The sequence below is a fragment of the Coniosporium apollinis genome, assembly GCF_000281105.1.
Source record: "Coniosporium apollinis CBS 100218 chromosome Unknown supercont1.15, whole genome shotgun sequence".
Taxonomy (NCBI): domain Eukaryota; kingdom Fungi; phylum Ascomycota; class Dothideomycetes; genus Coniosporium; species Coniosporium apollinis.
Genome location: NW_006913277.1, coordinates 110,584 through 136,312, shown reverse-complemented (window position 1 = coordinate 136,312; position 25,729 = coordinate 110,584). Strand labels below are relative to the sequence as shown.

Below are 25,729 nucleotides of genomic sequence, written 5' to 3'. Positions count from 1 at the left end.
TGTTCTACGCATATGAGTGTCTAGCAGAAATACTAGAAGATGCTCAACTCCGCTCCGTTCCTGTACTCGTTGAGTTCGAGAAAAGATAGAACAGAGACTATATGAAAGTATTGAGCCGCCTATTATATATCCGCTGCGTGGAGCTCTTTCCTTGCAGCTTCAAGGAAACTGAAAAGTGCCCATGAGCTGTACAGTATCAGCCCGGCCATGTTTATCTCACAAAGATATAAGCATTGCATGCATGAAGTGTAATTGAATTCGAGATTCACACAGTCGTTGATGCTGAACAGCCGCCTTGTCTCGGACATCCACTTGATCGATCTGGGAGCGGGCTCGGAGAAACCGTGGAGGAATCCGAACGGAGAGCTCAAGTCCCCAACCTCAACGCCGGTCAACGATTCCCAGGCGGAAGAGCTCAGCTACCCATTCACTCCGATTGCTCCCTCTTCCATCTTCCTCCTACCGTAAACATGTTCTCCAGAACGCTCAGGAAGAGCGTGTTTACGCCGGTGCGGCGCAATGCCTTTGCACCGTTGGCGCGACGAGCTGTCACCACCGACGCAGCTTCATCGCATGCGGAAAACCTACCGGAGGTCAGTCCGGACAACGACCACTCGTGACCTTCATATACAACACCAGAAGCTGACAGGCCGGCAGAAAGATGAAGAGCCCTTCGAGGTCCAACTCTCCGACGAGAGCTTCGAAACCTATGAGCTCGACCCGCCGTCCTACACCCTCCACACAACGAAGAAAGAGCTCAAGCAGATGTACTACGACATGGTAGCAGTCCGGTACGCCCCAGAACCACGCAGCCCTCCGACCACATTATCCGTCTGAAAGCAGCCTGATAGCTAACACACACACCCCCACAGCCGCATGGAAATGGCCGCCGACCGGCTGTACAAAGAGAAGAAGATCCGCGGTTTCTGCCATCTCTCGACAGGCCAGGAAGCCGTCGCCGTCGGCATCGAGCACGGCATCACGAAGAAAGACCACGTCATCACCGCGTACCGCTGCCACGGCTTCGCGCTCATGCGCGGCGGCACAGTCAAGCAGATCATCGGCGAGCTGCTGGGCCGGAGAGAGGGTATCGCTTACGGCAAGGGTGGTTCTATGCACATGTTCGCTACGGGCTTCTATGGCGGCAACGGTATCGTCGGTGCGCAGGTGCCGGTTGGTGCTGGCATTGCATTCGCGAACCAGTACGAGGGCAAGGAGAATGTGACGCTGGCGCTATATGGTGACGGTGCGAGCAATCAGGGTCAGGTGTTCGAGGCTTTCAACATGGCGAAGCTGTGGAATCTTCCCGTCATCTTCGGCTGCGAGAGTAATAAGCATCTTTACCTCGTTCCTGCCAGGACGCCGCTAACCAGCTCGCAGACAACAAATACGGTATGGGCACTGCCGCCAATCGCTCCTCCGCCATGACCGAGTACTACAAGCGTGGCCAATACATCCCCGGTCTCAAGATCAACGGCATGGACGTCCTTGCCGTGAAGAACGCTGTTGAGTTCGGCAAGCAATGGTGCAAAGAGGGCAAGGGACCGCTTGTCTACGAGTTCGTGACATACCGATACGGCGGCCACTCGATGAGTGATCCCGGTACGACCTACCGCGTAAGTTATTACTCCACGTCTCCTCACCCCTGCCTTGCCCCTGCTCCACCTTATTGCTCACAAACAACATCCACTAACCCACCCTTCTCTCATAGACCCGCGAAGAAATCCAACGCATGCGCAGCACCAACGACCCCATCGCCGGGCTGAAGCAAAAGCTCCTCGACTGGGAAGCCTGCACCGAGGACGAGCTGAAGTCCATCGACAAGGAGGCGCGCAGCATGGTCGACGCCGAGGTCGCCGAGGCAGAGAAGATGGAGCCGCCGGAGCCGACCCCGCAGATCCTGTACGAGGACGTCTATGTGCGGGGTAGCGAGCCCCCATTCTTAAGGGGACGTATCCCGGAGGAGAACTTCTATTACGAGAAGGCGGACATTCCACCCAGGAGTAAGGAGGACTATGTGACGAGGACGTAGGGAGTAGGTCGGTAGATATCGGTTGGACTGGGATGTGGGTACCAGCGACATGCTGGAGGAATTGTTACCTTGAGATTGTACTTCTAGTCCCGGCTTGGTCATTCATCAAAACCTGCGTGATTGGGGGGATTGAGGGTTAGGAGAGGCGCGTTCGACCACTACAACAGAGCCAGTCTACATGAGAGCTGTTTTTTCCGCTTGTTTAGCGTGTTCAGGTTCCCTATTCACTTCTGCCTAGCTATTTGGCAGCTTTGCTGCGCCAACAAGAATGTCAAGCAAAGCTGCGTGGACCGCTTAAGAATCTTCCGCGCCATGCAGTGATCCTAGAATCTCCATGATCTCCTCCGCCTCGTCTCTCAACTTCTCGTTGTCGTTCTCAGAAAGCCAAAAAGCAAGCGCAGAAGCAGCAGCAGTAAATATGGGATCACTAGTAACACGTCGCTTGATGGAAAGGACTTCCTCTCTGGATGCTTCACTGAACTCCAGGGATGAACGCCGTCGTGCTGGTGGCGACGACTCCCGTTCCGCATTCGCCCTTCCCACACTCGCCCCTTCTGCATTCGCTGCGTCCCACCTGTCCTGCAGAAACTCGATCGTAAGGGACATGGTTTTGTCGATCTCCTTGTAGAGGTTCAGAAGTAGCTCGGGATCCATGCCGGAATCTTGGTCTTCCGGAAGATCTACAAGGTAGCGGAAGAATCCGTGCAGGACCGTGTAGGCGGCCGACAGGCGAACAGCAGTCTCCTTATACGCAGGTTCGCGCAGCAGCTCGATGAGAGAGGGAACGGTGGCTTCAATGTCGATCGTGGTTGCCTTGATGAACAGGTAAGCGAAGGGCTTGCTGTTCGATGTCGACGTCGATGGGTCTTCGGAAGATGCTGGGGCCTCGGTCCAGATGGTCGAGGTGTCTGGGATGTGCTGCGTTAGGTTTGCGAGGAGGATCACGGCAGGCTTGTAGGCCTTTCCGGAGGGGCTCCGATGGAACGTCTTCTGCACGGAGGATATCAGGAGGGTGAGCCATGGTGGTGCCTCGGGGAATTCGGCGCTCATGAGGACGTCCGAAAGCATTGCGTGTGCTGGCGTGGCGTCTGCCCCTTGGTACGCTAGCAGCAGCTTTGTGATGATGCTGTGTTTCTTACTCCAGCCTTCCGCTCCAGCTTCTTCCTCTTCTGGCAAGAGCATGAGCTTTAAGCAATGTAATGCTAGCGGCTGTTGCGGGCAGATCTCGATCAGAGGGGAGAGGTCCTCGAGTGCGAGCAGGCCACTTGTCCCTTTTCTCGTACTGCAAATGACCAGAAGCATCCGCAGAGCGTTCTCCGTTGTGTCAGGGTTGGCCTCAATGAGGCTGTGAATCAAGCCCTCGGACATGGATATCATCTTGTCACTCTCCAGAGCTTCTTGTGGAAGCAATTGGGAAAATGCGTGCAGCACGCCGACAGCAAGGTCTACAAGGAGGCGAGACTCTGCTTGGCTCCGCTGCTCGTTCTGTTCCGCTCGAAGTAAGCGCCTGAGATAGCTGGTTGAGAGTGCTGTCCAGCACTCTGATATCGCCTCCGGATTGCTGCGGAAACTTTCATTGTCGACCAGAGGCCGTAGAAGTGTCAGGCCAAGGAAGCGAGATGTGTCGTCCTTCTTCTTGAGGTAGGAGAGGACCTGTTCAAGCGAGACACGCATGGTCGATGGCTGAAGCTGCTCTGCCTCTCCTTGCGGCAGCTGCTGGACTTCGGATTCCATGCTGAAAACACATCCGCAATACGTCTGAAAAGGTCTTGGAAGGAGTGAACCAAGCTGTAGAATTCCTTTAGAGACCTGGTTCCCCGTGGAATTTACGGCTGGGCCCTCAATGGTCAATGCGAGTGAGAAGTAGAAGAAAGCATCCTGATCATGGACACAAAAACTTCCCAGGCAAATACACTGTCAGCGTGTAGAGGTCTTTACTTCTCCTATATCCGCTCGCTACATGAGTATCTCTTCTCAATTCTCTTGATGGTTGTGAAGTGTCGAAAGACACGTCAGGGAAATGGAGGTTGATCGGACGGGAGCTTGCTCCTCAAGTGACGGAATCCGCTCCGCTACCTTGGCACCGCTCTCCGCTGGGTTTCCGCCGAACCGCACCTCACCTCCACCTGGGCAGGCAGACCTCAAGGCCGTGGGAAAGTCAAGGTTGGGTTCGCTCTCCAGCTGTGTTCTATTTGAATTGTTGGACACACGAAGTACCCATGATGTGCCAATGAGATGTTAATTTCGTCCTCTATACCGTCTAGCAACTCGCGCGCCGAAGCGTCGTCCAGCCACGCTCCTTCTAGGCATGCCGCAGTCGAGGATGGAGGCAGCGACGAAGAGGAGGACCTGCTAGCTTCGGACCCGCTGACTAGTAACCTATCTCAGGGGTAGGCCAAGACAGTCATCAGTCCAGGAGCTGCAAAGGCTTACAATTCCGCGCAGAATCTCCTTTAAACGAAAGGCAAAGGCTCCTACATCCGGCTTCTCGATCCCGCGTTTCCTCTCCTCTCCCGCCCCTGGTAGTAATTCCCACCAGCACTCGCCAGACTCTCGCCATCGTCAGACGCGTGCCCGCCATCAGGCCACCTCAACCTCCGATTCTACCGCAGCAATCCTCTCGTACCTTGACACGCCCGCAGACGGCGGTACCAGTCTCGAAGATACCAAAGACGGCAACAGCTTGGACTGGTATGTAGAAGGCCCTGGCCGCCGCGTCGGCTACGACGACCTCACGGCCATCGACTGGATCTTTGAGTATGCCAAGGAGCGGCAGAGGCTACGGCTGTTATACTCCAGTGCAAGTGGCCTGATAGGACATGTCAAACAGTTAGCAGACGCAAGCCAGATATGGTGGATCTTGGTGGCTACGGGCATATCTGCTGGATTGGTGGCTGCATTCATCGATGTGGCTAGTGACTGGCTGGGTGATTTGAAGACTGGACGTTGTAGAAATGTCGATGGGGATGGCAAATTCTATTTGAACAAGGTGTTTTGCTGCTGGGGCTATGATTGTGAGTACTTCTTCCGAGGTCATGATGGGATTCTGACAAACTCGGAGCCCTCGATAAGTGCCATGATTGGACACCATGGAGTAGCGCCTTAGGGGTGACCTCTAAAGCCGGGAGTTTCGTGGTGGAGTATATCTTCTTCATTGTGTTATCGGTAAGCTGCGTCAATGTCCCTCTCCATGGCCTCTGCTGATGTATTACAGGTTGCGTTTGCGGCATGTGCCAGCGTTCTAGTCCAAACTTATGCGATTTATGCGAAGCATAGCGGGATACCCGAGATCAAGACAGTGTTAGGCGGCTACGTTATCCGGCGCTTCTTGGGTGCTTGGACTTTGGTAATCAAGTCATTGGGCCTGGTGAGTACCTGCTTATGGTTGCCCCAATACAGGCTCGCTTAGCTGACGGCGTATCTAGTGTCTTGCAGTGGCGTCTGGTTTATGGCTTGGCAAGGAGGGTCCTCTGGTGCATGTAGCCTGCTGCTGCGCGAACCTCTTCCTCAAGTTGTCTGGAAGCATTAACAACAATGAAGGTGCGTACACTATCTACAATGCGGATGTAACTGCTAAGAAACAAATGCAGCTCGGAAGCGGGAGGTACTCTCGGCTGCAGCCGCAGCAGGAATCTCGGTCGCCTTCGGATCCCCTATTGGTGGTGTCCTGTTCAGCCTTGAGCAGCTTTCCTATTACTTCCCGGACAAGACTATGTGGCAGTCGTTCGTCTGCGCTATGGTTGCAGCCGTGACCCTTCAGGCCTTCAATCCCTTTCGGACAGGAAAGCTTGTCCTTTACCAAGTGACCTACCATTCCGGTTGGCACCACTTCGAAATGGTCCCTTTCGCACTCCTCGGCATTCTTGGTGGCCTCTATGGTAGCCTCTTCATCAAACTTAATATGCGCATCGCAGAGTGGCGGCGCTCTCATCCCATCTTCAAAGGTCCCGTTCTCGAAGTCATTTTCGTTACGCTAATAACCGCACTTATCAACTTCCCGATCAAGTTCATGCGCGCTCAAGCCTCTGAGCTTGTTTATGTGCTCTTCGCCGAATGCGCCGACATTCAAGATGACCAGCTCGGCCTCTGCAAATCCGGGAAGGCGAACACGGGGGTGATAGTCTTACTACTCATCTCCGCGCTCCTGGGCTTCTTCCTCGCCTCCCTAACCTTTGGGCTGCAAATTCCAGCTGGTATCATCCTTCCATCCATGGCCATTGGCGCACTCTACGGCAGAGCCGTCGGACTGGTCGTCGATGTATGGCAAGCCGCGCATCCAGGATGGATAGTGTTCGCAGCATGCGAGCCGGACAAGCCATGTATCACACCTGGAACATACGCGATCGTAGGTGCCGCTTCTGCGCTAGGCGGTGCCACCCGTCTCACGGTATCCATCGTAGTCATAATGTTTGAGCTTACTGGGGCCCTAACCTATGTTCTTCCCATCATGATTGCCGTCATGATCTCCAAATGGGTTGGTGATGCTATCAGCCCGCGCGGCATCTACGAGAGCTGGATTCATTTCAACGGCTACCCCTTCATGGACAACCGCGACGACAATAGCGCTAGTGTGCCGGATGTGCCTGCCTCGAGTGTCTTCACCCGGATAGAGGATCTTATCGTCATCACAGGCACTGGTCATACAATTCAAAGTCTTAGAACTCTCTTAGCACGGCATCCATTTCGCGGCTTTCCCGTCATCGATAACCCAAGAGACGTGATATTGCTGGGCTACATTTCTCGCACAGAGCTCGACTACGCCCTCGGCGTTGCCTTGTCCGCGCCACGCAACCTCTCGCCGGACACAGAAGCTCACTTTGCGCATCAGCCGCTGAGTGATCCGGCAACTAGTCTGGACCTCAGACCGTGGATGGATCAGACGCCTATCACCTTGAACGCCAGGGCCGGACTTGGGCTGACGGTGAACATGTTCATGAAGCTGGGGCTGCGATACGTAGTATTCGTCGAGAAGGGCGCGCTGAGGGGCTTGTTGACCAAGAAGGATGTTTGGCTTGTGTTGAGTGGACAGGAAGAGAGTAGTGCGCGCGGTCAGCTTAGAGAGGACGGCGGTGGAGTTGAGGAAAGGGGCTTACTCGATGACGAGACGGGAGACCAGGATGAGGAAGAGAGGAGGGGACTTGGATAATGCAGATATGGTCTGATACCCAGAAACATTTCGACGAATGCTCCAGCGCCTTTCATTTCTTCGGGAGAGCGTACGCCACGGCTGCGTGACAGCCCCGCTGAACACCGCTTCATTTATAACGCCGGCCCAATGCTTATATCCGATGCGCCATGCTCTTACCCAACGCCTCGCTGCTCGCATAAGAAACCCAGCCTCTCAGCCATCATCAAACTCAACAGCCATCCTCCTCTCCGCCGCCTCCTCCTCCGCAGCGAAAAAATCATCATCACCAATATCACTACCCTCCTCCCACATCTTCTCAAACTCGATGTCGTCCTCCCCACTAACAGCCCATATACTCTCCCTCAGCCGCTTATGCCTCTCCCTATCCTCCTCAATCCTCTGCTCAATCTGCCTCTTATCCAACCGTCCCGCCACCGTCCCATTCCGTCCCGTCGGCGTCTCCATCCTGCTCCCCGCCCCCCCACCGGCGCTCCCGTTCATCGCCGTGTCATCCTCGCTGCCCAGCGCAACTGCGACGTCGCGCTCTCGTAGGCACTCTTCGAGCTCCACGACCGTTTGCGGGAGGAGAACGGCGTTTTTTTGAAGGCTGGCCAGCACGCGCCGCACGACTTTGACATTTGCGGCGCCGGACCCGTCGGCGGGCGCGACGGCGTCGATGATCCGTAGGATGTCGCGCTGTAGCATCCGGATGTAGTCAGGGTGGGATTCGCGCTGCGCGGTGGTGCAGAGGTGCTCGATGAAGTACATTATGTTTGCGCGGTTGTTCATGTTGTTCTGGTATGTGGGGGCTTGCGCATTAGTACGAGTGAGCCGATCTGGAGGGAAGGAAAGATGAAGGGAAGGGGGGAAGGAGTGGGGCTGGAGGGAGGTTTACACGTTCTAGCTGCTCCAGGATACAGGAGTGCAGGTCTTCGTCCATGTCCCGGTATTTGAGCGCGTAGTTGGCGGCTTTTTGGGCGGAGGTCACGGAGGCGTTTAGGTGCTGCAGCTGGTTTGTGAAGCGCATACGCACTTCGAAGGGATCGGCCATGGCCATGGTGATGGTGGGTCCTGTGTAGGAGTTTATGCTGTAGTGTACTTTTACGACAACAATAGTCGGGTGCCTCGAGGTTCGGGAGTGCTTTGACCACCTCCGTCAGACCCTGCAGCTCTCCCCCGCCTTCAAACACCAAAAAAAATATATCCGCGATATCGGACGCTGACGGGCGACTTCACTCTTACAACACACACATCGAACACCATGGCGCAAATGAACGGAGACTCCGGCCTCACACTAACCGTCCTAGGCTGTGGCACAATGGGCGTTGCAATCCTGGGTGGCATCATGGCCTCCCTCACCTCGCCCTCAAAACCCCAATCCTATCCCGCCTCCACCGCACCCTCCGGCACCGCAACCCCCACCGAAGAACTCCCTCCACGCCTCCCCTCCCGCTTCATCGCCTGCGTCCGCCGGCCCGAGTCCCTCAAAAAAGTCCGCAACGCGCTGAGCCATTATAACGTCCCCTTCAAAGCGCTCGTCAGCGACAACCTTCGCGGCGCGCAGGACGCAGACGTCGTGCTGCTCGGCTGCAAGCCGCAGATGTTCCGGGATATCCTGGGCCAGGACGGCATGCGCGAGGCGCTGGCGGGGAAGCTACTCATCTCGATCCTGGCGGGCGTCACGACGGAGCAGCTGGAAGAATTTCTGTATGGCGGCGTGTTGAGCGGGCAGAACTTCCCGCCGGATCGGTGTCGCGTTGTCCGCGCTATGCCGAACACGGCGTCCTTAGTCAGGGAGAGCATGACTGTTGTTGCGACGAGCACGCCGCCCCTGGATCCGGCGCAAGCGCAGCTTATCAACTGGATCTTCACGCGCATTGGACGCGTCGTGACGTTACCGCCGACAGCCATGGACGCGAGCACCGCGCTCTGTGGATCTGGCCCGGCGTTCATGGCGCTGGTGCTTGAAGCCATTGCGGATGGTGCGGTCGCTATGGGGCTTCCGAGGGCGGAGGCGCAGATGATGGCTGCGCAGACGATGAGAGGGACGACAGGGTTGGTGCTGAATGGGGATCATCCGGCGATATTGAGGGATAAGGTCTCTACCCCTGGAGGGTGCACCATCGGCGGCTTGCTGGTGTTGGAGGAGGGTGGGGTCAGGGGTGCTGTTGCGAGGGCGGTGAGAGAGGCGACGGTCGTGGCGGCGCAGCTTGGGAAGGGCGTCACTGGTGTTAACGGCACCAGGTTTTGAGTGGGTGGGGGAGTGCGTCTGATGGCGTTTGTGGCGTCCGCATGGGAGAAGTGATTTAAGCCTAAGGGATGGGGTTGTGGTTGCGCATCTACGGCCAGTGGGGAGACAGTTTCCTGTCTTGCCACCTACCAATTTTTTCTGATCCTGACAGCATCGCATCCACACGACAGGATGGTTGGCACCAGAGAACGTTCGTCTTACATGCTGGATACTCTTGGTTCAGGTCCGCACGGCCGCTCTATCAGACAATCGGCAGATGACACAGTTTGGTCTGCGCTAGAGAACCTAAACTCAGCAGTGTTTAGTGAATTGGAGAAACCATATCTGTACAGTTCGATGTTCTATACACATATCGCACAACACACATAACGCCTCCATAATGCTCTTCGACCTAATATCCCCACACCTCCTTTCCCTCCCGCCTCTCTTCCAGTCTCCACCCTACTCCATCACAACAACCGCCCCGAGCGCCTTCAACGTATCCACAATCTTCTGCCCCTCCTCCTTCGGCACACCCTCCTTCATCATCTTCGGCGCGCTCTCCACAAACTTCTTGCTGTCCACCAGACTCAAGCCCAACATGCTCTTGACCTCCTTGATCACCTTGGGTTTCGCGGCCGCGTCGAACGACTGCAGCTTCAGGTTGAACAGCGTCTTCTCCTGCGCGGCGGGCGCTGCTTCTTCCTCTTCTACGGGTGCAGGCGCAGCGGGGGCGGCGGCGGCGGCGAAGCCGCCCATGGGCATGTCGGGGATGTTTAGGCGGGACTGTGGGAGGGAGTTAGTGTGTGATGGCTGATGGGTCGGGGAGAGGTTGGAGGGTACCTTTAGGGTTGAAACAAGGTCTGCCGTCTCCAAGAGGGTTAATTGGCTGATCTGGTCAACGATGGTTGCGATCTTGGGGTTGCTGGGTGCTGTCGACTGCCATCGCCGTTGGCGGGAGAGAGGCGTTGCTGATGCGCGGAGGGTGGGGGTGGAGGATGATTTAGCTACTCGGGCGCAGCACCGGATGGCTGATTGGTATGAAAGAGACATGATGAAGGTGAGAAGAGGGTGAATCTGGGTATATGGTTGATGCTCGTGTTGATATCGAGGTCCGAAAATCACCTGCATAGAGAGGCACGGGAATGGATCGGGCTTAGCGCGGCTGAAGAGGCTCTTTTCCGCGGACAGCCGGTTTCGCCGATCCGGCGCGTATCTGAACTTTTTCTGAGCCTCACGATGACATCTGTAGGCCAAAAAGCTTCTTCCACGCGGAGGTAACGAAGAAGACACAGGAGCGTATACAACTATGGACTGCTCACAGTGCACCTCCGCGCTTCTTTCACAACTCGACCGACTCCCTCCGTCCCTCATAGAGGTTCTCCGCACTGGTTCAAATCAGGAATACCTTGATAGTATAGCTTCGATAGCACTCACGCCACACCTTACGGACAAGATTTTCGTCAGTTGCGAACCACTTTTCGCCGAAATCTGCGCTCGATGGACCTCAGGACCGAGCAACTCTCCTTTGGGGCGAATCGCGGCGCTGGGGCGCATCCTACCTTTCGCGCCATATCTGGCGGAATATGCAGAAAATTACCTAGCGGCGCTATCGGCTTCGGGCAAGAAGCTGGATGCGCTCATATCAGCAAGGTCAATAGCGCCGGCTAAGGATGGAGTCTCAGAGGCCGACCTACGCGAACTCCTACACGGTCTTTTCCGGCTCCTTGTCCTTGACAGATCCTCTTTTGGCCGCTTCGTCAAGATCTCAACCCTACAAAACCTTTTGCAACACGGCGATCGGGCTACACGCTATCTTGCTATAAGGGTACTGTGTCTGCATCTGCAAGCAGCTGATGCAGCCATGCAAGCCATGATCGCAAAACACCTAGGGGCGGGTCCCATTTTGGGCCTTTGGGAAGGAAGAAACATAGACTACAGGTTCTTTAGTCTCTGGGAAGAGAAGCGATCTGAAGACGTGAGCAAGCGGTTGCTAGAAGCGCGTCTTCTACGGGAGAACAGCGTTGAAGAGCCGAAACATTGCCGTGTTGTCACTCAGGAGGATCTAATGGATATGGTGGTCGAAGTATATGGACTGCTTTTGCCGCGGCTAGGAGCTCATATTTTGGAGAACTCGCACCACTTCTCGCTTGTTCCAACCGCGACCATTGTCCGAAACGTGAAATCTGTGGCCGAGGGTCTTTTGAGTCCGCAGCCACTCTTGCTTACCGGGCTCGCTGGTTCCGGAAAAACGCTCGTTGTAACGCACCTAGCCAGACTGCTAAACAAGCTGTCTACGATGATCACTCTTCACTTGAACGAGCAGAGTGATGCGAAGCTTCTAATCGGGATGTACACAGCTGGAGCCACGCCAGGCACGTTTGCATGGAAGCCTGGTGTCTTGACAACAGCCGTTCGCGAAGGCCGCTGGGTGTTCATCGAGGACCTTGATCGAGCGCCAAACGAAGTCATCAGTACACTTCTCCCCTTGATCGAAACCGGCGAGCTTTTGATACCGGGCCGAGGAGAAGTCATCCGTGCAGCGCGGGGCTTCAAGCTCATAGCCACGATGCGCAGCAGTGTAAACCTTCGAGGCGAGGTAACAATCCCTGGATCCAGTATGCTTGGAGGGCGGTTCTGGCGACACATCGCAATACAAATGCCGGCCGAACAGGAGCTGGCGGAAGTCATAGCAAAAGCCTACAGTGGTTTAGACGGCCATGTGCCATCGATAATGGCTATTTACTCACGCTTACGCGCGCTCTCTCAGAGACCTTCGTTCGCGGCTGAGAGCAGAATGGGTGTGGTGCGACCACTAACCCCTCGTGACCTTTTGAAATGGTGTAGCAGAGTATCCGCACTGCTTTCACGGTCGTCCTCATTCACCGACAGTCACGTCGATGACATATATCTGGAAGCAGTAGATTGTTTTGCTGGCAGTTTACCAGTTGGTCGCGCTCGAGAAATGATCGTGGCAATCGTTGCCGAAGAACTGCAGATTGACCCACAGCGACGGGACCATCTGCTTACGGACCGTCAAGTCAAGTACGAGCCATCAGCCAAGGGCTCTGGAGGCGCGTTTCGTATCGGCAGAGCAAGTCTCAGTCGAAGTCGCCTACCAGCTTCACGGAAAACCAGTGTCAAGAGGCCGTTTGCCACCAATGGCCACACGGTTCGCATGCTTGAACGAGTTGCGGTAGCCGTTGAGCAAAGAGAGCCGCTGTTGCTGGTGGGCGAGACGGGCACTGGTAAAACCACCAGTATTCAGCATCTCGCAGACCAGCTCGGTTGCAAGCTTGTCGCATTCAACTTGTCGCAGCAGAGCGAGAGTGGTGATCTGCTCGGTGGTTTCAAGCCAGTCAACGTCCGAAGTCTAATCATACCCATGAAGGATGACTTCGACGATTTATTCGCATCGACTTTCCAGAAGAAGGAAAACGAGAAATTCATGCAGATGCTGGGCGAATCGGTGGCGAAGGGCAAATGGAGACGTGTCTGCATCTTGTGGAGAAAGGCACTGAGCATGGTCGAAGATCACGCTCGAAAGGCGCACCGATCACAAACACCGGAAACCGAGGAAGGGGAGCAACCCAAGAAGAAGAGAAAAGTCGCGCTTGCGAAAGAGAGTTTCCCAAATGCTAGATGGGAGAAGTTTGCCAAGGATTTCAGACAGCTGGATGCTCAGTTGTCGGCCAGGCCGGATGCTTTCGCGTTCACCTTTGTGGAAGGCAACATCGTCAAGGCTGTCAGAAATGGAGACTGGGTCCTCTTAGATGAGATCAACCTAGCATCGCCAGACACGCTCGAAGCTTTAGCCGATCTTCTCAGCGGTGGCCCTGGCGGCTCTCCCTCAATTCTGCTGACGGAAACCGGCGACGTTGAGAGAGTGAAGGCGCATCCGAACTTCCGTATCTTTGCCGCAATGAACCCAGCAACCGATGTAGGCAAGAAAGACCTTCCAGCAGGCATCCGATCACGTTTCACTGAGATATACGTGGAAAGCCCCGACCGCGACCCGAAAAGCCTGCATAGCATTGTCGAGACATACATCGGTAATGCTACAGTCGATTCGAGCATTGCCGCAGATGTGACCGCGTTGTATCTGAAGATCCAGAGCTTCGCTGCGCAGAACATGCTTGTGGACGGTGCCGACCAGAAGCCTCATTTCAGCCTCCGAACCTTGACAAGAACCTTGTCTTATGCGAAAGAGATTGCACCTCAGTGCAGTCTGCGAAGAGCACTGTACGAAGGCTTCCACATGAGCTTCCTTACCTTCCTCAACAAGACCTCGGAAACCTTACTTGAGCCGATCATCAAACAGTATCTCTTTGGCAAGCACCGCAATGCTGCAGCAGAGCTAAAGAAATCCTTGTCTAGACCCGAGGACGACAGCCGCGGATATGTAAAAGAAGGTCATTACTGGTTGCGGCAAGGAGTTTTCTCCGTCGAAGAACAGCCGCACTACATCATCACTCCCTTTGTGCGGCGCAACCTGGATAACCTTATTCGAGCGGCGTCAACGCGACGTTTTCCGGTTCTGATCCAGGGACCAACGTCTTCCGGCAAGACTAGCATGATCGAGTATCTGGCTAAGCGGTCGGGCAACAAATTCGTGCGCATCAACAATCACGAACACACGGATCTTCAAGAGTACCTTGGCACATATGTCTCTGGCGCCGATGGCAAACTGCAGTTCCAGGAAGGCGTTCTTGTGCGCGCATTGAGGGAGGGCCATTGGGTAGTGCTCGACGAACTTAACCTGGCGCCGACCGACGTCCTAGAAGCTCTAAACCGCTTACTGGACGATAACAGGGAGCTACTCATCCCAGAGACTCAGGAAGTTGTTCGGCCGCACGAAGATTTCATGCTCTTTGCTACACAGAATCCTGCCGGTCTCTACGGCGGTCGTAAGGTTCTTTCGCGAGCATTCCGCAACCGATTTTTGGAGCTACATTTCGATGATATTCCGGTAGAGGAGCTGAACGAAATCTTGCAGAAGAGAACGCAAGTGCCACCTTCGTGGAGCGAACGCATCGTCAACGTATACAAGGAACTATCGGTCATGCGGCAGGAAAACCGGCTTTTCGAGCAGAAGAGTTTTGCCACCCTTCGTGATCTCTTCCGCTGGGCACTTCGAAAAGCTGATACGGTAGAGCAACTGGCCATAAATGGCTACATGCTTCTCGCTGAGCGCGTCAGGAAAGCGGAAGAGCGACTCGCAGTCAAGGCGGTCATTGAGAAGGTCCTGAGCTCGAAGGGTCCGCGCGTGCGCATTGACGAGGATTCACTCTACGATGCTCACAAATCTTCCGACATTGCCCAGTACCACAGCAACGTCCCTTCAGCAGGTGTGGTCTGGACTCGTGCTATGCGCAGGCTCTACGTACTCGTCGCTGAAGCGCTACGCAACAACGAGCCTGTACTCCTCATTGGCGAGACTGGATGCGGCAAGACGACTGTATGTCAAATGCTTGCGGATGCCTCTGGTAAAGACCTTCACATTGTAAACGCACACCAGAATACGGAAGCAGGTGACTTGATCGGTGCGCAGCGACCCATCCGAAACAGAGCTGCCATAGAGGCGTCGCTGGTCGATGAGTTGCGCGCTGCTTTGGGCACCGATGCGTCCGCCGATACGAAGCTTGGGGACCTCCTGCGAGCTTACGATGCTCTCGGCAAGGCCAGTCTGGAAAAACAAGTCCCACCGGAGCTGCGAAGATCCATCGCTGCTCACAGGACGAAGGCTGCGGCTTTGTTTGAGTGGTCTGATGGTAGCCTCGTCCACGCCATGAAGTCCGGGCAATATTTCCTTCTCGACGAAATCTCTCTGGCCGATGATTCTGTGCTTGAGCGGCTGAACAGTGTGCTAGAACCCTATCGGTCGCTGTTGCTCGCAGAAAAGGGGTCAGACGACTCTTTTGTCATCGGATCAGAAGGGTTCCAGTTTCTGGCAACGATGAATCCAGGTGGAGATTATGGAAAGAAAGAGCTGTCGCCGGCGTTGCGCAACCGCTTCACTGAGATATGGGTACCTGCGATGTCTGACCTTGAGGATATCCTACAGATTGTTGAGGCGAAACTGAATCCTCATGCGAAACGTTTTGCCTCGGCTCTCGTCTCGTTCGCACAGTGGTTCAATACCAGATACAACACTTCCGCTGCGTCGTCAATATCAATCCGCGATACTCTGGCATGGGTTCAGTTCATCAATCGACGGAGTGACTCGGACCCAATCTTCGACATTGTCCACGGCGCGGCCATGGTGTATGTCGATACCCTAGGTGCCAACCCGGCAGCAATCCTGGCTATGTCTCCTGCCAGTGTCGACGAAGAGCGGAAACAGTGTCTTCATCACCTCGGCAAATTACTGGGTCTGGACGCTATGGAGATTTACAATACCTCCGTCGACATTACTGCATCAGACGGATGGCTGAACATTGGTCCTTTCTCAGTGCCAAGATCGCCTTCGGCAACTGTTGATGCACGCTTCACTTCTTCCGCCCCTACTACGATGTCCAACCTTGTGAGAGTCGCTCGTGCTCTGCAATTCACGAAACCTGTGTTGCTCGAAGGCAACCCGGGCGTTGGCAAGACTACCCTGGTAACAGCCCTGGCTAAGGCAGTTGGCAAGCCATTGGCCCGTATCAACCTGTCCGAGCAGACGGACCTCATGGATCTCTTTGGTTCCGACGTACCTGTCGAAGGCGCACAAGCTGGAACATTTGCTTGGCGAGACGCTCCGTTTCTCAGGGCAATGAAGAGTGGGGAGTGGGTCTTGCTGGATGAGATGAACCTGGCTTCCCAATCCATTCTCGAAGGACTCAACGCTTGTCTCGATCATCGTGGCGAGGTCTACGTCACAGAGCTTGACCAAACTTTCACTCGGCATCCAGATTTCCGGGTCTTCGCCGCGCAGAATCCGCACTACCAAGGGGGAGGGCGGAAGGGATTACCGGCTTCATTTGTCAATCGCTTCACTGTTGTTTATGCTGACGTTTTTAGGCCGGAAGATTTGTTACTGATATGTAAACAAGTCTTTCCCGATTATCCAGACGACGACATCCAAAAGCTCATCAGGTTCGTTGCGGAGCTCGATGCTAATGTTGTACAGTACCGACGCTTTGGCGCGCAAGGCAGTCCTTGGGAGTTTAATTTGCGAGACACCTTGCGCTGGTTACAACTTTTGACTGCCAAGGATGGACTCTTGCCGGCTGGCGATGCTCGCGACTTCCTCGATACCGTATTTACTCAACGCTTTCGAAACCCAAGCGACAGGCAGTCTGTGGCTAGCCTGTTCTCGACTGTGTTTGGCATGACACTGCAGCAACGTGATTACTTCCACAACCTCAGTAGTCGCAGCTTGCAGGTCGGCCTTGGATGTCTGCCAAGGGAGCCTCTGCTGCAAATGAGTCCAGATTCTGGTCGCTGTTTTGCTAAGCCATATCTGGCCGCTATGGAGTCCTTAATGATCTGTGTCCAGCAGTCCTGGCCGGTCATACTTGTAGGGCAATCCGGTGCAGGCAAGACAAGTCTTGTAAAGCAACTTGCTTCTACCGTTGGCGCAAATCTCGTCTCGTTCTCGATGAATGCAGACATAGACGCCATGGATCTTGTAGGCGGCTACGAACAAGTTGATCCTTCACGGCAAGTGAATGCGTTCTTCGGCAAGCTTCAGACTTTCCTTCAGCGCGAAGTTGTTCATTGCGTTTCCTCAGAGTCGACTCGACTCCGTCAGGCTTCTAAGCTTCTTGACTATTTCGAGACATCCAATCAAACCGGCTCTCTGAATCTTGCTGAGATATGCACTGCTCTCGAATCGCTTGGCAGCGATAGCAACTCGGTCGAGTTGCAATCTCTTGTCTCCGAAGCCCATCTGCTTCAACTGAGGTCAGACACAATTGACCGAGCTCAGTTCGAGTGGGTCGACGGTCTTCTTATTCAAGCGCTGGAGCAGGGCAAATGGCTTGTGCTCGATAACGCCAATCTTTGCAGCTCGTCTGTTCTAGACAGACTAAACTCGCTGCTCGAGCCCGGCGGCTATCTTAGCATCAACGAGCATACCAACGAGAACGGTGGGGCAAAAGCAGTGAAGCCACATCCTACATTCCGGATCTTCATGACGATGGACCCGAAGTATGGCGAGCTGTCCCGCGCTATGAGGAACAGGGCTGTCGAGATCTATCTCCTTCCTAGTACTGACACGCAGATCCATGAGATATATCCAGCACCAATTACTTCTCCTTTAGAGTCTTCCATCTACAGATTTCGTCACATCAGGCAATCTATGTCTTCAACATCAGCAACCAATGGTAGTGTCATTGACATATCCCTTGACCACCTATCTTTCGAAGATTCACCTCTTCTCTCTGCGTTTCGGGAACAAGCTGTTGCAGGGCTGGTAGAATTTCGAGATGCAACGCTGCAAGATACCTTCAATACAAAGCTCGAGGGCTGGATCAGCGCCGGATTACTCGGTGACTGGACGTCCATGGCACTGCAATGGCAAGCTTGGTTGGCAGGCTTCTCCAACTCACAAGAGGATTTCCGGCAAGCGCAGGTCAGTGGCCTCGCTCCGAAAGAGTATGGCGGGATTGCTGATTCGGGTCTTTTGTATATAGACTATCCATCCATTAAACAATTCAGCGCTAGTACAATACAATGCATCAAATACGTCTCAAGCCTACTCCCTCGCCGCACTTTTCGACGTTTGTCTCGATGTTTCGAAAATGCAACAGACCTGGAATCGGATCAAGAGAGAGACAAACGAGAAGAGGGTAGCGAACATGACACGTCTGGAAAGGTCTTTCGCTTCCGCTGCTCGCATCCCGAATCTCGCACAGGAGTCTACGGCTGGTGCTGCGGTTTTCTTGAGGGATGTCTCCGAGGCGATCTCGGCATGGGCCTCTTGCGTCGCCAAGGAAGGCGTGCCAGACGAGGTACGTGCTGCCCCTTGAACTCTCACTGTATCAAACACTAAATCTCCCAGGCACCTGTCGATTTCTTGGGACGCGTCCGTGCATATTGGTGGAACTTCCTGGCCCTGGTTCATGCACCGTCCTTCGATGAAGCTGTATTCCAGGTGTATCTCACCCTGGGTCAAGAGGCACTTTCCTCGTTCGAACTAACCATGCCGTCATCTGGTTCTCTGCTGCGAGCGTTGAAGAGGGCTGTCGCGAGCTTCAGTGCCTCAACGAAGCTTACTACCGGACTCAGTATGGAACGAATATGGAAGAAATTCAGACCCCAAGTACCCCCAGACTACGGCCGTCTACAGGTCTTACTACGGTTGGAAGGGCTTGCGGATCGGTTTGATGAGGACATGTGGAAATTCAAGGCATCTTTGACTGAGCTCTGCCGTATACGTAACGCACTGAGCGATGCTATCAACCTTGTCCTGACGGAAGGCGTGGATGCCGAAGGCCTCATTAACGTAAGTGCAAGAGAACCGTACATACGCAACAGTGCTGACGCTCGCAATAGACTTTCGATGAGGCAATCAACAACCTCAGTAATGGCACACAAGAGGATGCAACACTGACGCCGTACTTTGAATCTGAGTTTGAGGGTATCTGTCAGTACTCGGACATCAGCAGTTCCGATGATATACAAACAGCCCAACTTCGGCCAATACTGCAGCTTCTTGCAGGCAGGTCAACACGCCATACCTTGCGGCGCAGCAGCCCATTGACAAGAACTCCCGCCGAAACACTCAAGAATCTTTCCGATTACTTAGGCGGTGATTCTTCAGACAGGCGTGCCGTGGCGCTCAATGATTATCTAAGTATTTCTCTCCTCCGCAGGCTTACGGGCGTCGGGAGTGTGTCCCTAGCGCAGCTCGATTTGCTGGACGCTGAGCTTAAAACTTTGGGGGAAAGCGTTGCTCTCGCAGCGCCAAGATTTGTCCAGGACCAGGTGTCAGTACTGGATGTGTCTCTCCGGCTGCTCATACGCGAGCTCCTGGGTGCTCACCAGCATTACTTTGAAGTGAATCCAGGGACAGAAGCAGCCTCTGGATTCGAAATGACCCTGTCAAGTAGCTTGCCGCAGGGACACTACTTCCGAGACATCTTCAGTGCTTTCCTCGAAAGGCCACTGCGCTACCTTGATACCGCTTATGCTGCTCGACATGAGAAATGGGCCGCCGCTGGCTGGGCATGGATAAACTTCGCCCTGGGTAGCATGCTTCTTTACATCCCGGACCGGCCGTTCGATCCTGCGTTGAGACCTGCCGTCGAACGCCAATGGTTTGCCAACTACAAGAGCGATGTTGAGGGCAAACTTATTGCTCTACAGCAATTCGAGCTTTTGTTCACAGGACAGTTGGAGAATCTCCGAACACGGCTGCTTGAAAGGGAACTTGTAGAGCTAGGAGCAGAGCCGGTGGTACCTGCGATTGCTCGCCCGCCCATGTCCGAACTGAACCAGCTGCAAGGAGAGTTCACCAACCTACTAGGACTTCTCAAAACTGTGGTATCTGCCACGCGCGAAAAGGGCAGCGAACCCATCCAGGACTCAACGCTACAGCAGAACCTTCTCAGGATCAACGAGCGGTTCTCCACAGGCTACCGAGCCTACGATGACATCACTGCACCTGTGGTAGGCTTTCTCCATTGTCTTAATGTTGGCATTGGCTTGGTCAGTGCTGGCGAGCGTAGAACCAGGCCTACTCCTGATCATTTCTACCTGGAGTCAGTCTTGCACCGGGCAAACGCATTCCTCGGCCGCGCTAAAGATTATTGGCTCGACGGCTACCTAGCGCAGCCAATACATCTGACGATGGTTGAGCCGGCGATTCGGCTTCATAGGCTAGCTTCGTTGTCCTTAGGCGTAAGCATCCAGCCGGAAAGGAGTGGCCCTGCGCGTGTGCGTACCGTAATCCACGACTGTTTCGAATCTTTCTATCGCACCTGGAAAGAGCAACTCAGCTCAGATCAGCAAAAAGCCGCAATGAAGTCAAGTTTGTTCAGGTATCGCGATGGGCAAGAGGTGGAAGACGACGCTGCTGAGGATGAGTTTCAGGATCTGTTTCCGAGCTATGAGCAAGAGAAGGCACTGAACCTCACATCAGAGGATGTATCGTTCCAAGATCTCGCACCAGAGCTATCTGACTTACATGCGGCCATATTTGTCAACAGACAAGAACCAGTCGCAAAGATGAGAGCCTTACTCGAGCGCTCCGCCAAGATTCTGGCAACATATTCCAACGACGCCGAGTCAATTATCCCCACTAAAGCTACGCTTCCCAGTGTGTTTCTCATGATTCAAGAGAAGCTTGGCTCACTACAAAACATCGACGGACCACGACGGACGTACAACATCTACACTGACCCGAACATTATCGAAGCCAGGAAACTGGTAGCGCTTGTGCAGAGGCTCCAGCGCCGCTTCAGACAACTGCGAGAAGTCTGGCCCGAGCACGCCACGCTCTCTGAGGTTCTTAACATCTGTACCGAGCTCCTTGCGTTCCGTCACATGGAGCCAGTGGCCAAACTCCTGACGAAGGGCGAGCAGTTGCACGCCACAGTCTACGAATGGCAGCGTGTAGCAAGCAAAGAGTACAGCGCTGCTTCGTTGTACGATGAGCTCACAAATCTCCTCATCAGCTGGCGACAGCTCGAGCTGACTACTTGGGCACGACTGTTCGATATCGAAGCGGAGAAGTGCGTTGAGGATGCAAAGCGCTGGTGGTTCGTTGCCTACGAAAACATTGTTGCCGTACCTGAGGCTTTGCTCTCTTCCGAACAAGACATGAAGACTCATGCCCGAGAGCTCGTCAAGACATTGGAAAGCTTCATCCATTCGACTAGCGCGGGCCAGTATCAGCAGCGCCTTCGTCTCCTAGAGCAATTCCAAGAACACCTAGCTATGCGTATCCAGGACGAGCCAGCTTTGCAGCCGGTTCACGCAGCCCTCGCGCACTTCATCAAGTTCTTTGCCCGCTTTGAGCAGCCTGTCAATGCTACGCTGGCTAAAGGACGCCAGACTCTAGAGAAAGACATGAGAAATGTAATACAGCTTGCGGGCTGGAGAGATAGAACAATAGATGCGCTGCGCCAGAGCGCGAAGACATCCCATCGTAAGCTCTTTAAGCTGGTACGGAAGTTTAGGGCTCTCCTTGGTCAGCCTGTGGATGCGATTCTCAAGCAAGGACTGCCCGATCTGATCTTCCCTGACCTGACCGAGCGCCATATGCCCATTCGATCGGATGCGGACTCGAAGGCTCTCGAAGAGTGCGAGTCCGGCATATCGGAATGGGTATCAAGACCTACCCGCTTCATAAACCTGACAGCGACGACTTCCTTGATGCGCAAGATGGCCAGAGCGAACGAGTTAGCTGTCGATGGCCCAGCCTATATCGAGTCTTTCTTATCCAATCTTGAATCGGAGATGGTTAAGCTCCGAAAGGCGACTCCGTCGATCTTGACGGAAGAGAACAAAGATACTGTCCAGCAACTGAAGTCGAGGAAACGCAGACTTTTTGCGGACACGCTGAAAGAATTGAGGCAAATGGGCTTCAAGTCAAATCTTGGGGGCGATGTACTCGAGATGCAGGAGTCGCTGTCGACCGTGCTAGCATCCTTGCCAGTCTTACCCAAGGCGTGTGGAGACGAGCTTCAAGCTGCGGCCGAACACCACCTTTACAAAGCTCTTGACCTCATGGCTTCTGTCCGAGACGTCAAGCGAGAACACTCAGGCGATTTGACAGCCAACGAGGTTGCTAGAAGTGTCGGGTTTCTGGAAAGCTTATTGCATACTTCGATTACGCAACGAACGTTTTTGAGCCAAAGCATTACACACTCATCTACTCTTGGCGCAGTGGTCAAACAAGCCGAAGCGCTCTGGGCGCCGGACAAGTACGAGCTCTATCCCGCGTCCCTGCACGACACGTTGGCAGCCAATACATCCGAACGCATCGTGGCATGGTTGTTGCCCATTGCTACCTTGGGCGCGGACGTAGTCGCCGCTCAAGCAACTCTGGGAAAGTTTGACGTGTCTGCATTGGTGAATGACTTGCGCAGCTATGCAGCGGCTTTCCAAGCCTTGAACGAGGAGACCAGAAGTCTGCCGCCAGCTCCAGAAGGACTCCAAACCAGCAGTCACATGGAGCTTGACGACCGCCGTCAGGTCGCCATGAAAGAGTTTAACCACATCCTCCATGGCTGGAAAGAGACATATCCGGTCCTTGCTCCTGTCCTGGATCACATGATACCTTGGGCAGATTACGAGGACTCCACCACTCCTAACGGTCACATCATCAATGGCACGCGAAACCTTGAAGCGGATACGGTTCGCGATCAAATGTTTAAGACTCTGGACGACATACTTGGCTCGATCCAGGATCTAGAGAAGGCCCAAACCTCACTGCCGACATCGGTCGAAGACGCCACATGGTTTATGACGGAAGAGCAGACAATCACAAGAAGTCTAGCGGCGTTGCAGGGTCCGCGGATCGCTGCTTCTCTCAGTGCTCTCCTGGGAGGACTACGGCATGTCAATGTCCTGCGTTCTGCAACCGCCTTGTTCGCTGCGGTGCTGTCGATACTACAGCAGTACGTGCAGATATATCAGGAGGCCCTTGCACGGTTCGCATCTCACCATCAAGCAACGACAAAAATGACATGTCGCCTCGCCAAGGCTTTTATACAGATAGGCACACAGGGCTTCTGCATGCCGTCCGAGAAGTCGGATGAGAAGGGCGACTCGGGTGACAAGCTTGAAGAGGGCACTGGTCTAGGAGAGGGAGAGGGGGCGGAAGACATTAGCAAAGACATACAGGATGATGAAGATTTAACTGAGCTGGCGCAGGAGCCGAATCAAAAGACGGATCGGGAGGAGATTGAGGATGAGAAGGATGCTGTCGACATGGCAGATCAGGAGATGGAGGGAGATATGGGTGACGCACCGGAGAAGGACGAGGACGACGAAGCACAATCTGGCGACGAAGGGGATAATGAAAGCATCGATGAAGAAGCTGGAGACGTCGACGATCTCGGCCCATCGACATTGGATGAGAAGATGTGGGACGATGGCGGAGAGGAAGCCGACAAAGACAAGGAGGGTGATCAGAATAAAGGCATGAGTAAGAAAGACGAGCAAGTTGCCGGCCAGGACAAGGAAGGCAAGCCAGAAGAGCAGCAAGGGGAGGAGATGGAGGAAGAGATTGAAGCTGGGGCGGAAGAATCTGAGATGGTCGGTAGAGAGGAGATGGAGAAGACGGACCCGCATCTGCAGGAAGGCGAAACTCTAGACCTTCCGGATGAGCTTGATATGGACAACAAGTCGGAGGGATCTCAGCACGACTCCGACTTTGAAGGTATGGAGGACATCCAAGATGGAAGGGAGGAGGATGCGGAAGAGCCTGATGGTCCTGGAGATACCGCTACGCCGCCCGACGAGAGGGACGCAACTCCGACAGAGGACGCAGAGGTTATGCAAGAGGAGACTGGCGACGAACAAGAGGCAGAGAAGGCCACAGAGCCCGAGAACACCGACGAAGCAGAACAAGGTGCCGAAGACGAAGGTCAGCTTCAGCTGGCTGACGAGCGCGCAGGCGCCGAAGATGTTGCGGAGAGCGAGGTTCGCGGAGCTGGGACCAACGCCCAAGAGCAAGCCATGGAAGACCAACAAGCCACAGCTAGCGCAAGCAAACAAGAAGAAGGGTCCAAAGGCGAGGCTTCTGAGCAGGAAGAGGTACAAGCATCTGCAGAAGACGGACAACGAGGTCAGGCTTCCACCAGAGATGCCGTTGGTAAGAGCGACGATGATCTTCAGGACTCTGCAGACAGCCAGCCATTCAAGAAACTTGGCGACGCGCTCGAGCAGTGGTACAACCAGCGGCGGCAGATTCGGGACGCCATCAAAGACCAAGAGCCGCTCAACCAGCAACTCAATCAGGATGTGGACATGGCTGATGCCGAGTTCGAGCACTTGCACGATGACCAGACCCAAGCCGACACGCAAGCCCTCGGCGCTGCTCAAGAGGAGCAAGTACGTGCTCTGGACGAGAACAAAGCTTTGGCCTCGAACGACCAAGAGCAGGCAACGGAGGCTGTGCCCGATTACGTTGATGTTGATGGGGATGAGGTCGAAGATGCACCGATGCAAGATCATGAGCCCAGTGCAACTACGCAGCCGCGAGGTGGAGAAGAAGGCAGACCAAACGCCTTTCAAGGAGATCACAAGGACATGCCGATCGATCAACTTGATGATCATATGGACGGCATTGACGATGAGCGGGAAGACGATGTGGAGGAAGTCGACACAGCTCTGTCAACAATTCATCTCGACCAATCGACTCCAACTCCTCGCTCAGCGGACGAAGCGCGACGCCTCTGGACCCACCACGAATCATCCACCCGCACCCTCTCGCAGTCCCTCACCGAGCATCTGCGCCTCATCCTCGCACCAACACTCGCCACAAAGCTCCGCGGCGACTTCCGCACCGGCAAGCGCCTGAACATGAAGCGCATCATCCCGTACATCGCCTCTTCCTACAAGCGCGACAAGATCTGGCTCCGCCGCAGCCAGCCCAGCAAGCGCAGTTACCAAATCATGCTTGCACTGGACGACAGCAAGAGCATGGCCGAAGGCGGAAGTGCTGACCTCGCTTTCGAAACTCTGGCGCTTGTGTCTCGCTCGCTGTCTATGCTTGAAGCGGGTGAGCTCTGTGTGGTCCGTTTCGGCGAGAACGTGGAGGTGGCCCATCCGTTCGAGACACCCTTCTCTTCTGAGGCTGGGGTCGAGGTGTTCAGGCGCTTTGGATTCCAGCAACAGAAAACGGATGTGCGGAAGCTGGTCACGGATGGCATTGAGCTGTTCCGCGAAGCTAGAATGCGGGCCACCAGCTCTGGCGCGGAGCTCTGGCAGCTCCTCATCATCATCTCCGACGGCATTTGCGAAGACCATGCCACAATCCAGCGGCTCATTCGCCAGGCGATGGAGGAGAAGATCATGGTCGTTTTTGTCATTGTGGATGCCGCAAACCAGGCTCCTCCGCAAGGGAAAGCGGAGGGCTCGAAGGGCGGACAGAGCATCCTTGACTTGCAGACTGCGGACTTTGTGCAGGTTGGTCAGGATTTTAAGGTTGTGACGAAGAAGTATCTGGACACGTTTCCGTTCAGGTATTACCTTGTTGTTAGGGATGTGAAGGAGTTGCCGGGTGTGTTAGCTACGGCGTTGAGGCAGTGGTTTGCGGAGGTGGTTGATACTGCTGGTTGATCTGCAGCATGGGTTTCTGTGAAAAGGCGTTGCTGAGACTGTGGGAGCGAGTAGTGGTTTTATGTTCGTTTGTGTATTCCAGTACATGTTCACAGTTTACAACCAATATAAGAGTCCAACT

The 25,729-nt window shown here is 54.5% G+C and overlaps 7 protein-coding genes across 7 annotated transcripts; 4 read left to right on the top strand and 3 right to left on the bottom strand.

Moving 5' to 3' along the window:
* Positions 1-470: 470 nt before the first annotated feature.
* Positions 471-2,032, top strand: W97_03611 (pyruvate dehydrogenase E1 component subunit alpha, mitochondrial; the record flags this gene model as incomplete). The annotated part of the gene is made up of 5 exons (XM_007781507.1): positions 471-593; positions 658-791; positions 873-1,327; positions 1,381-1,616; positions 1,712-2,032. 5 exons carry the CDS (start codon positions 471-473, stop codon positions 2,030-2,032), a joined length of 1,269 nt encoding a protein of 422 aa, XP_007779697.1.
* A 294-nt stretch (positions 2,033-2,326) lies between these two features.
* W97_03610 (uncharacterized protein) lies at positions 2,327-3,766 on the bottom strand (the record flags this gene model as incomplete). Its single annotated transcript, XM_007781506.1, has 1 exon — positions 2,327-3,766. The coding sequence occupies one exon, from the start codon at positions 3,764-3,766 to the stop codon at positions 2,327-2,329; it is 1,440 nt and encodes a 479-aa protein (XP_007779696.1).
* Positions 3,767-4,267: 501 nt separating this feature from the next.
* On the top strand, positions 4,268-7,178 carry W97_03609 (uncharacterized protein; the record flags this gene model as incomplete). Its single annotated transcript, XM_007781505.1, has 6 exons — positions 4,268-4,422; positions 4,478-5,046; positions 5,094-5,197; positions 5,247-5,399; positions 5,458-5,572; positions 5,623-7,178. The coding sequence occupies 6 exons, from the start codon at positions 4,268-4,270 to the stop codon at positions 7,176-7,178; spliced, it is 2,652 nt and encodes an 883-aa protein (XP_007779695.1).
* Positions 7,179-7,373: 195 nt separating this feature from the next.
* W97_03608 (uncharacterized protein) lies at positions 7,374-8,217 on the bottom strand (the record flags this gene model as incomplete). The annotated part of the gene is made up of 2 exons (XM_007781504.1): positions 7,374-7,955; positions 8,056-8,217. The coding sequence occupies 2 exons, from the start codon at positions 8,215-8,217 to the stop codon at positions 7,374-7,376; spliced, it is 744 nt and encodes a 247-aa protein (XP_007779694.1).
* Positions 8,218-8,421: 204 nt separating this feature from the next.
* W97_03607 (pyrroline-5-carboxylate reductase) lies at positions 8,422-9,411 on the top strand (the record flags this gene model as incomplete). The annotated part of the gene is made up of 1 exon (XM_007781503.1): positions 8,422-9,411. One exon carries the CDS (start codon positions 8,422-8,424, stop codon positions 9,409-9,411), a length of 990 nt encoding a protein of 329 aa, XP_007779693.1.
* Positions 9,412-9,852: 441 nt separating this feature from the next.
* W97_03606 (uncharacterized protein) lies at positions 9,853-10,443 on the bottom strand (the record flags this gene model as incomplete). The annotated part of the gene is made up of 2 exons (XM_007781502.1): positions 9,853-10,176; positions 10,234-10,443. 2 exons carry the CDS (start codon positions 10,441-10,443, stop codon positions 9,853-9,855), a joined length of 534 nt encoding a protein of 177 aa, XP_007779692.1.
* A 256-nt stretch (positions 10,444-10,699) lies between these two features.
* Positions 10,700-25,608, top strand: W97_03605 (uncharacterized protein; the record flags this gene model as incomplete). The annotated part of the gene is made up of 4 exons (XM_007781501.1): positions 10,700-17,947; positions 18,009-18,266; positions 18,377-18,820; positions 18,871-25,608. 4 exons carry the CDS (start codon positions 10,700-10,702, stop codon positions 25,606-25,608), a joined length of 14,688 nt encoding a protein of 4,895 aa, XP_007779691.1.
* Between the last annotated feature and the right edge of the window lie 121 nt (positions 25,609-25,729).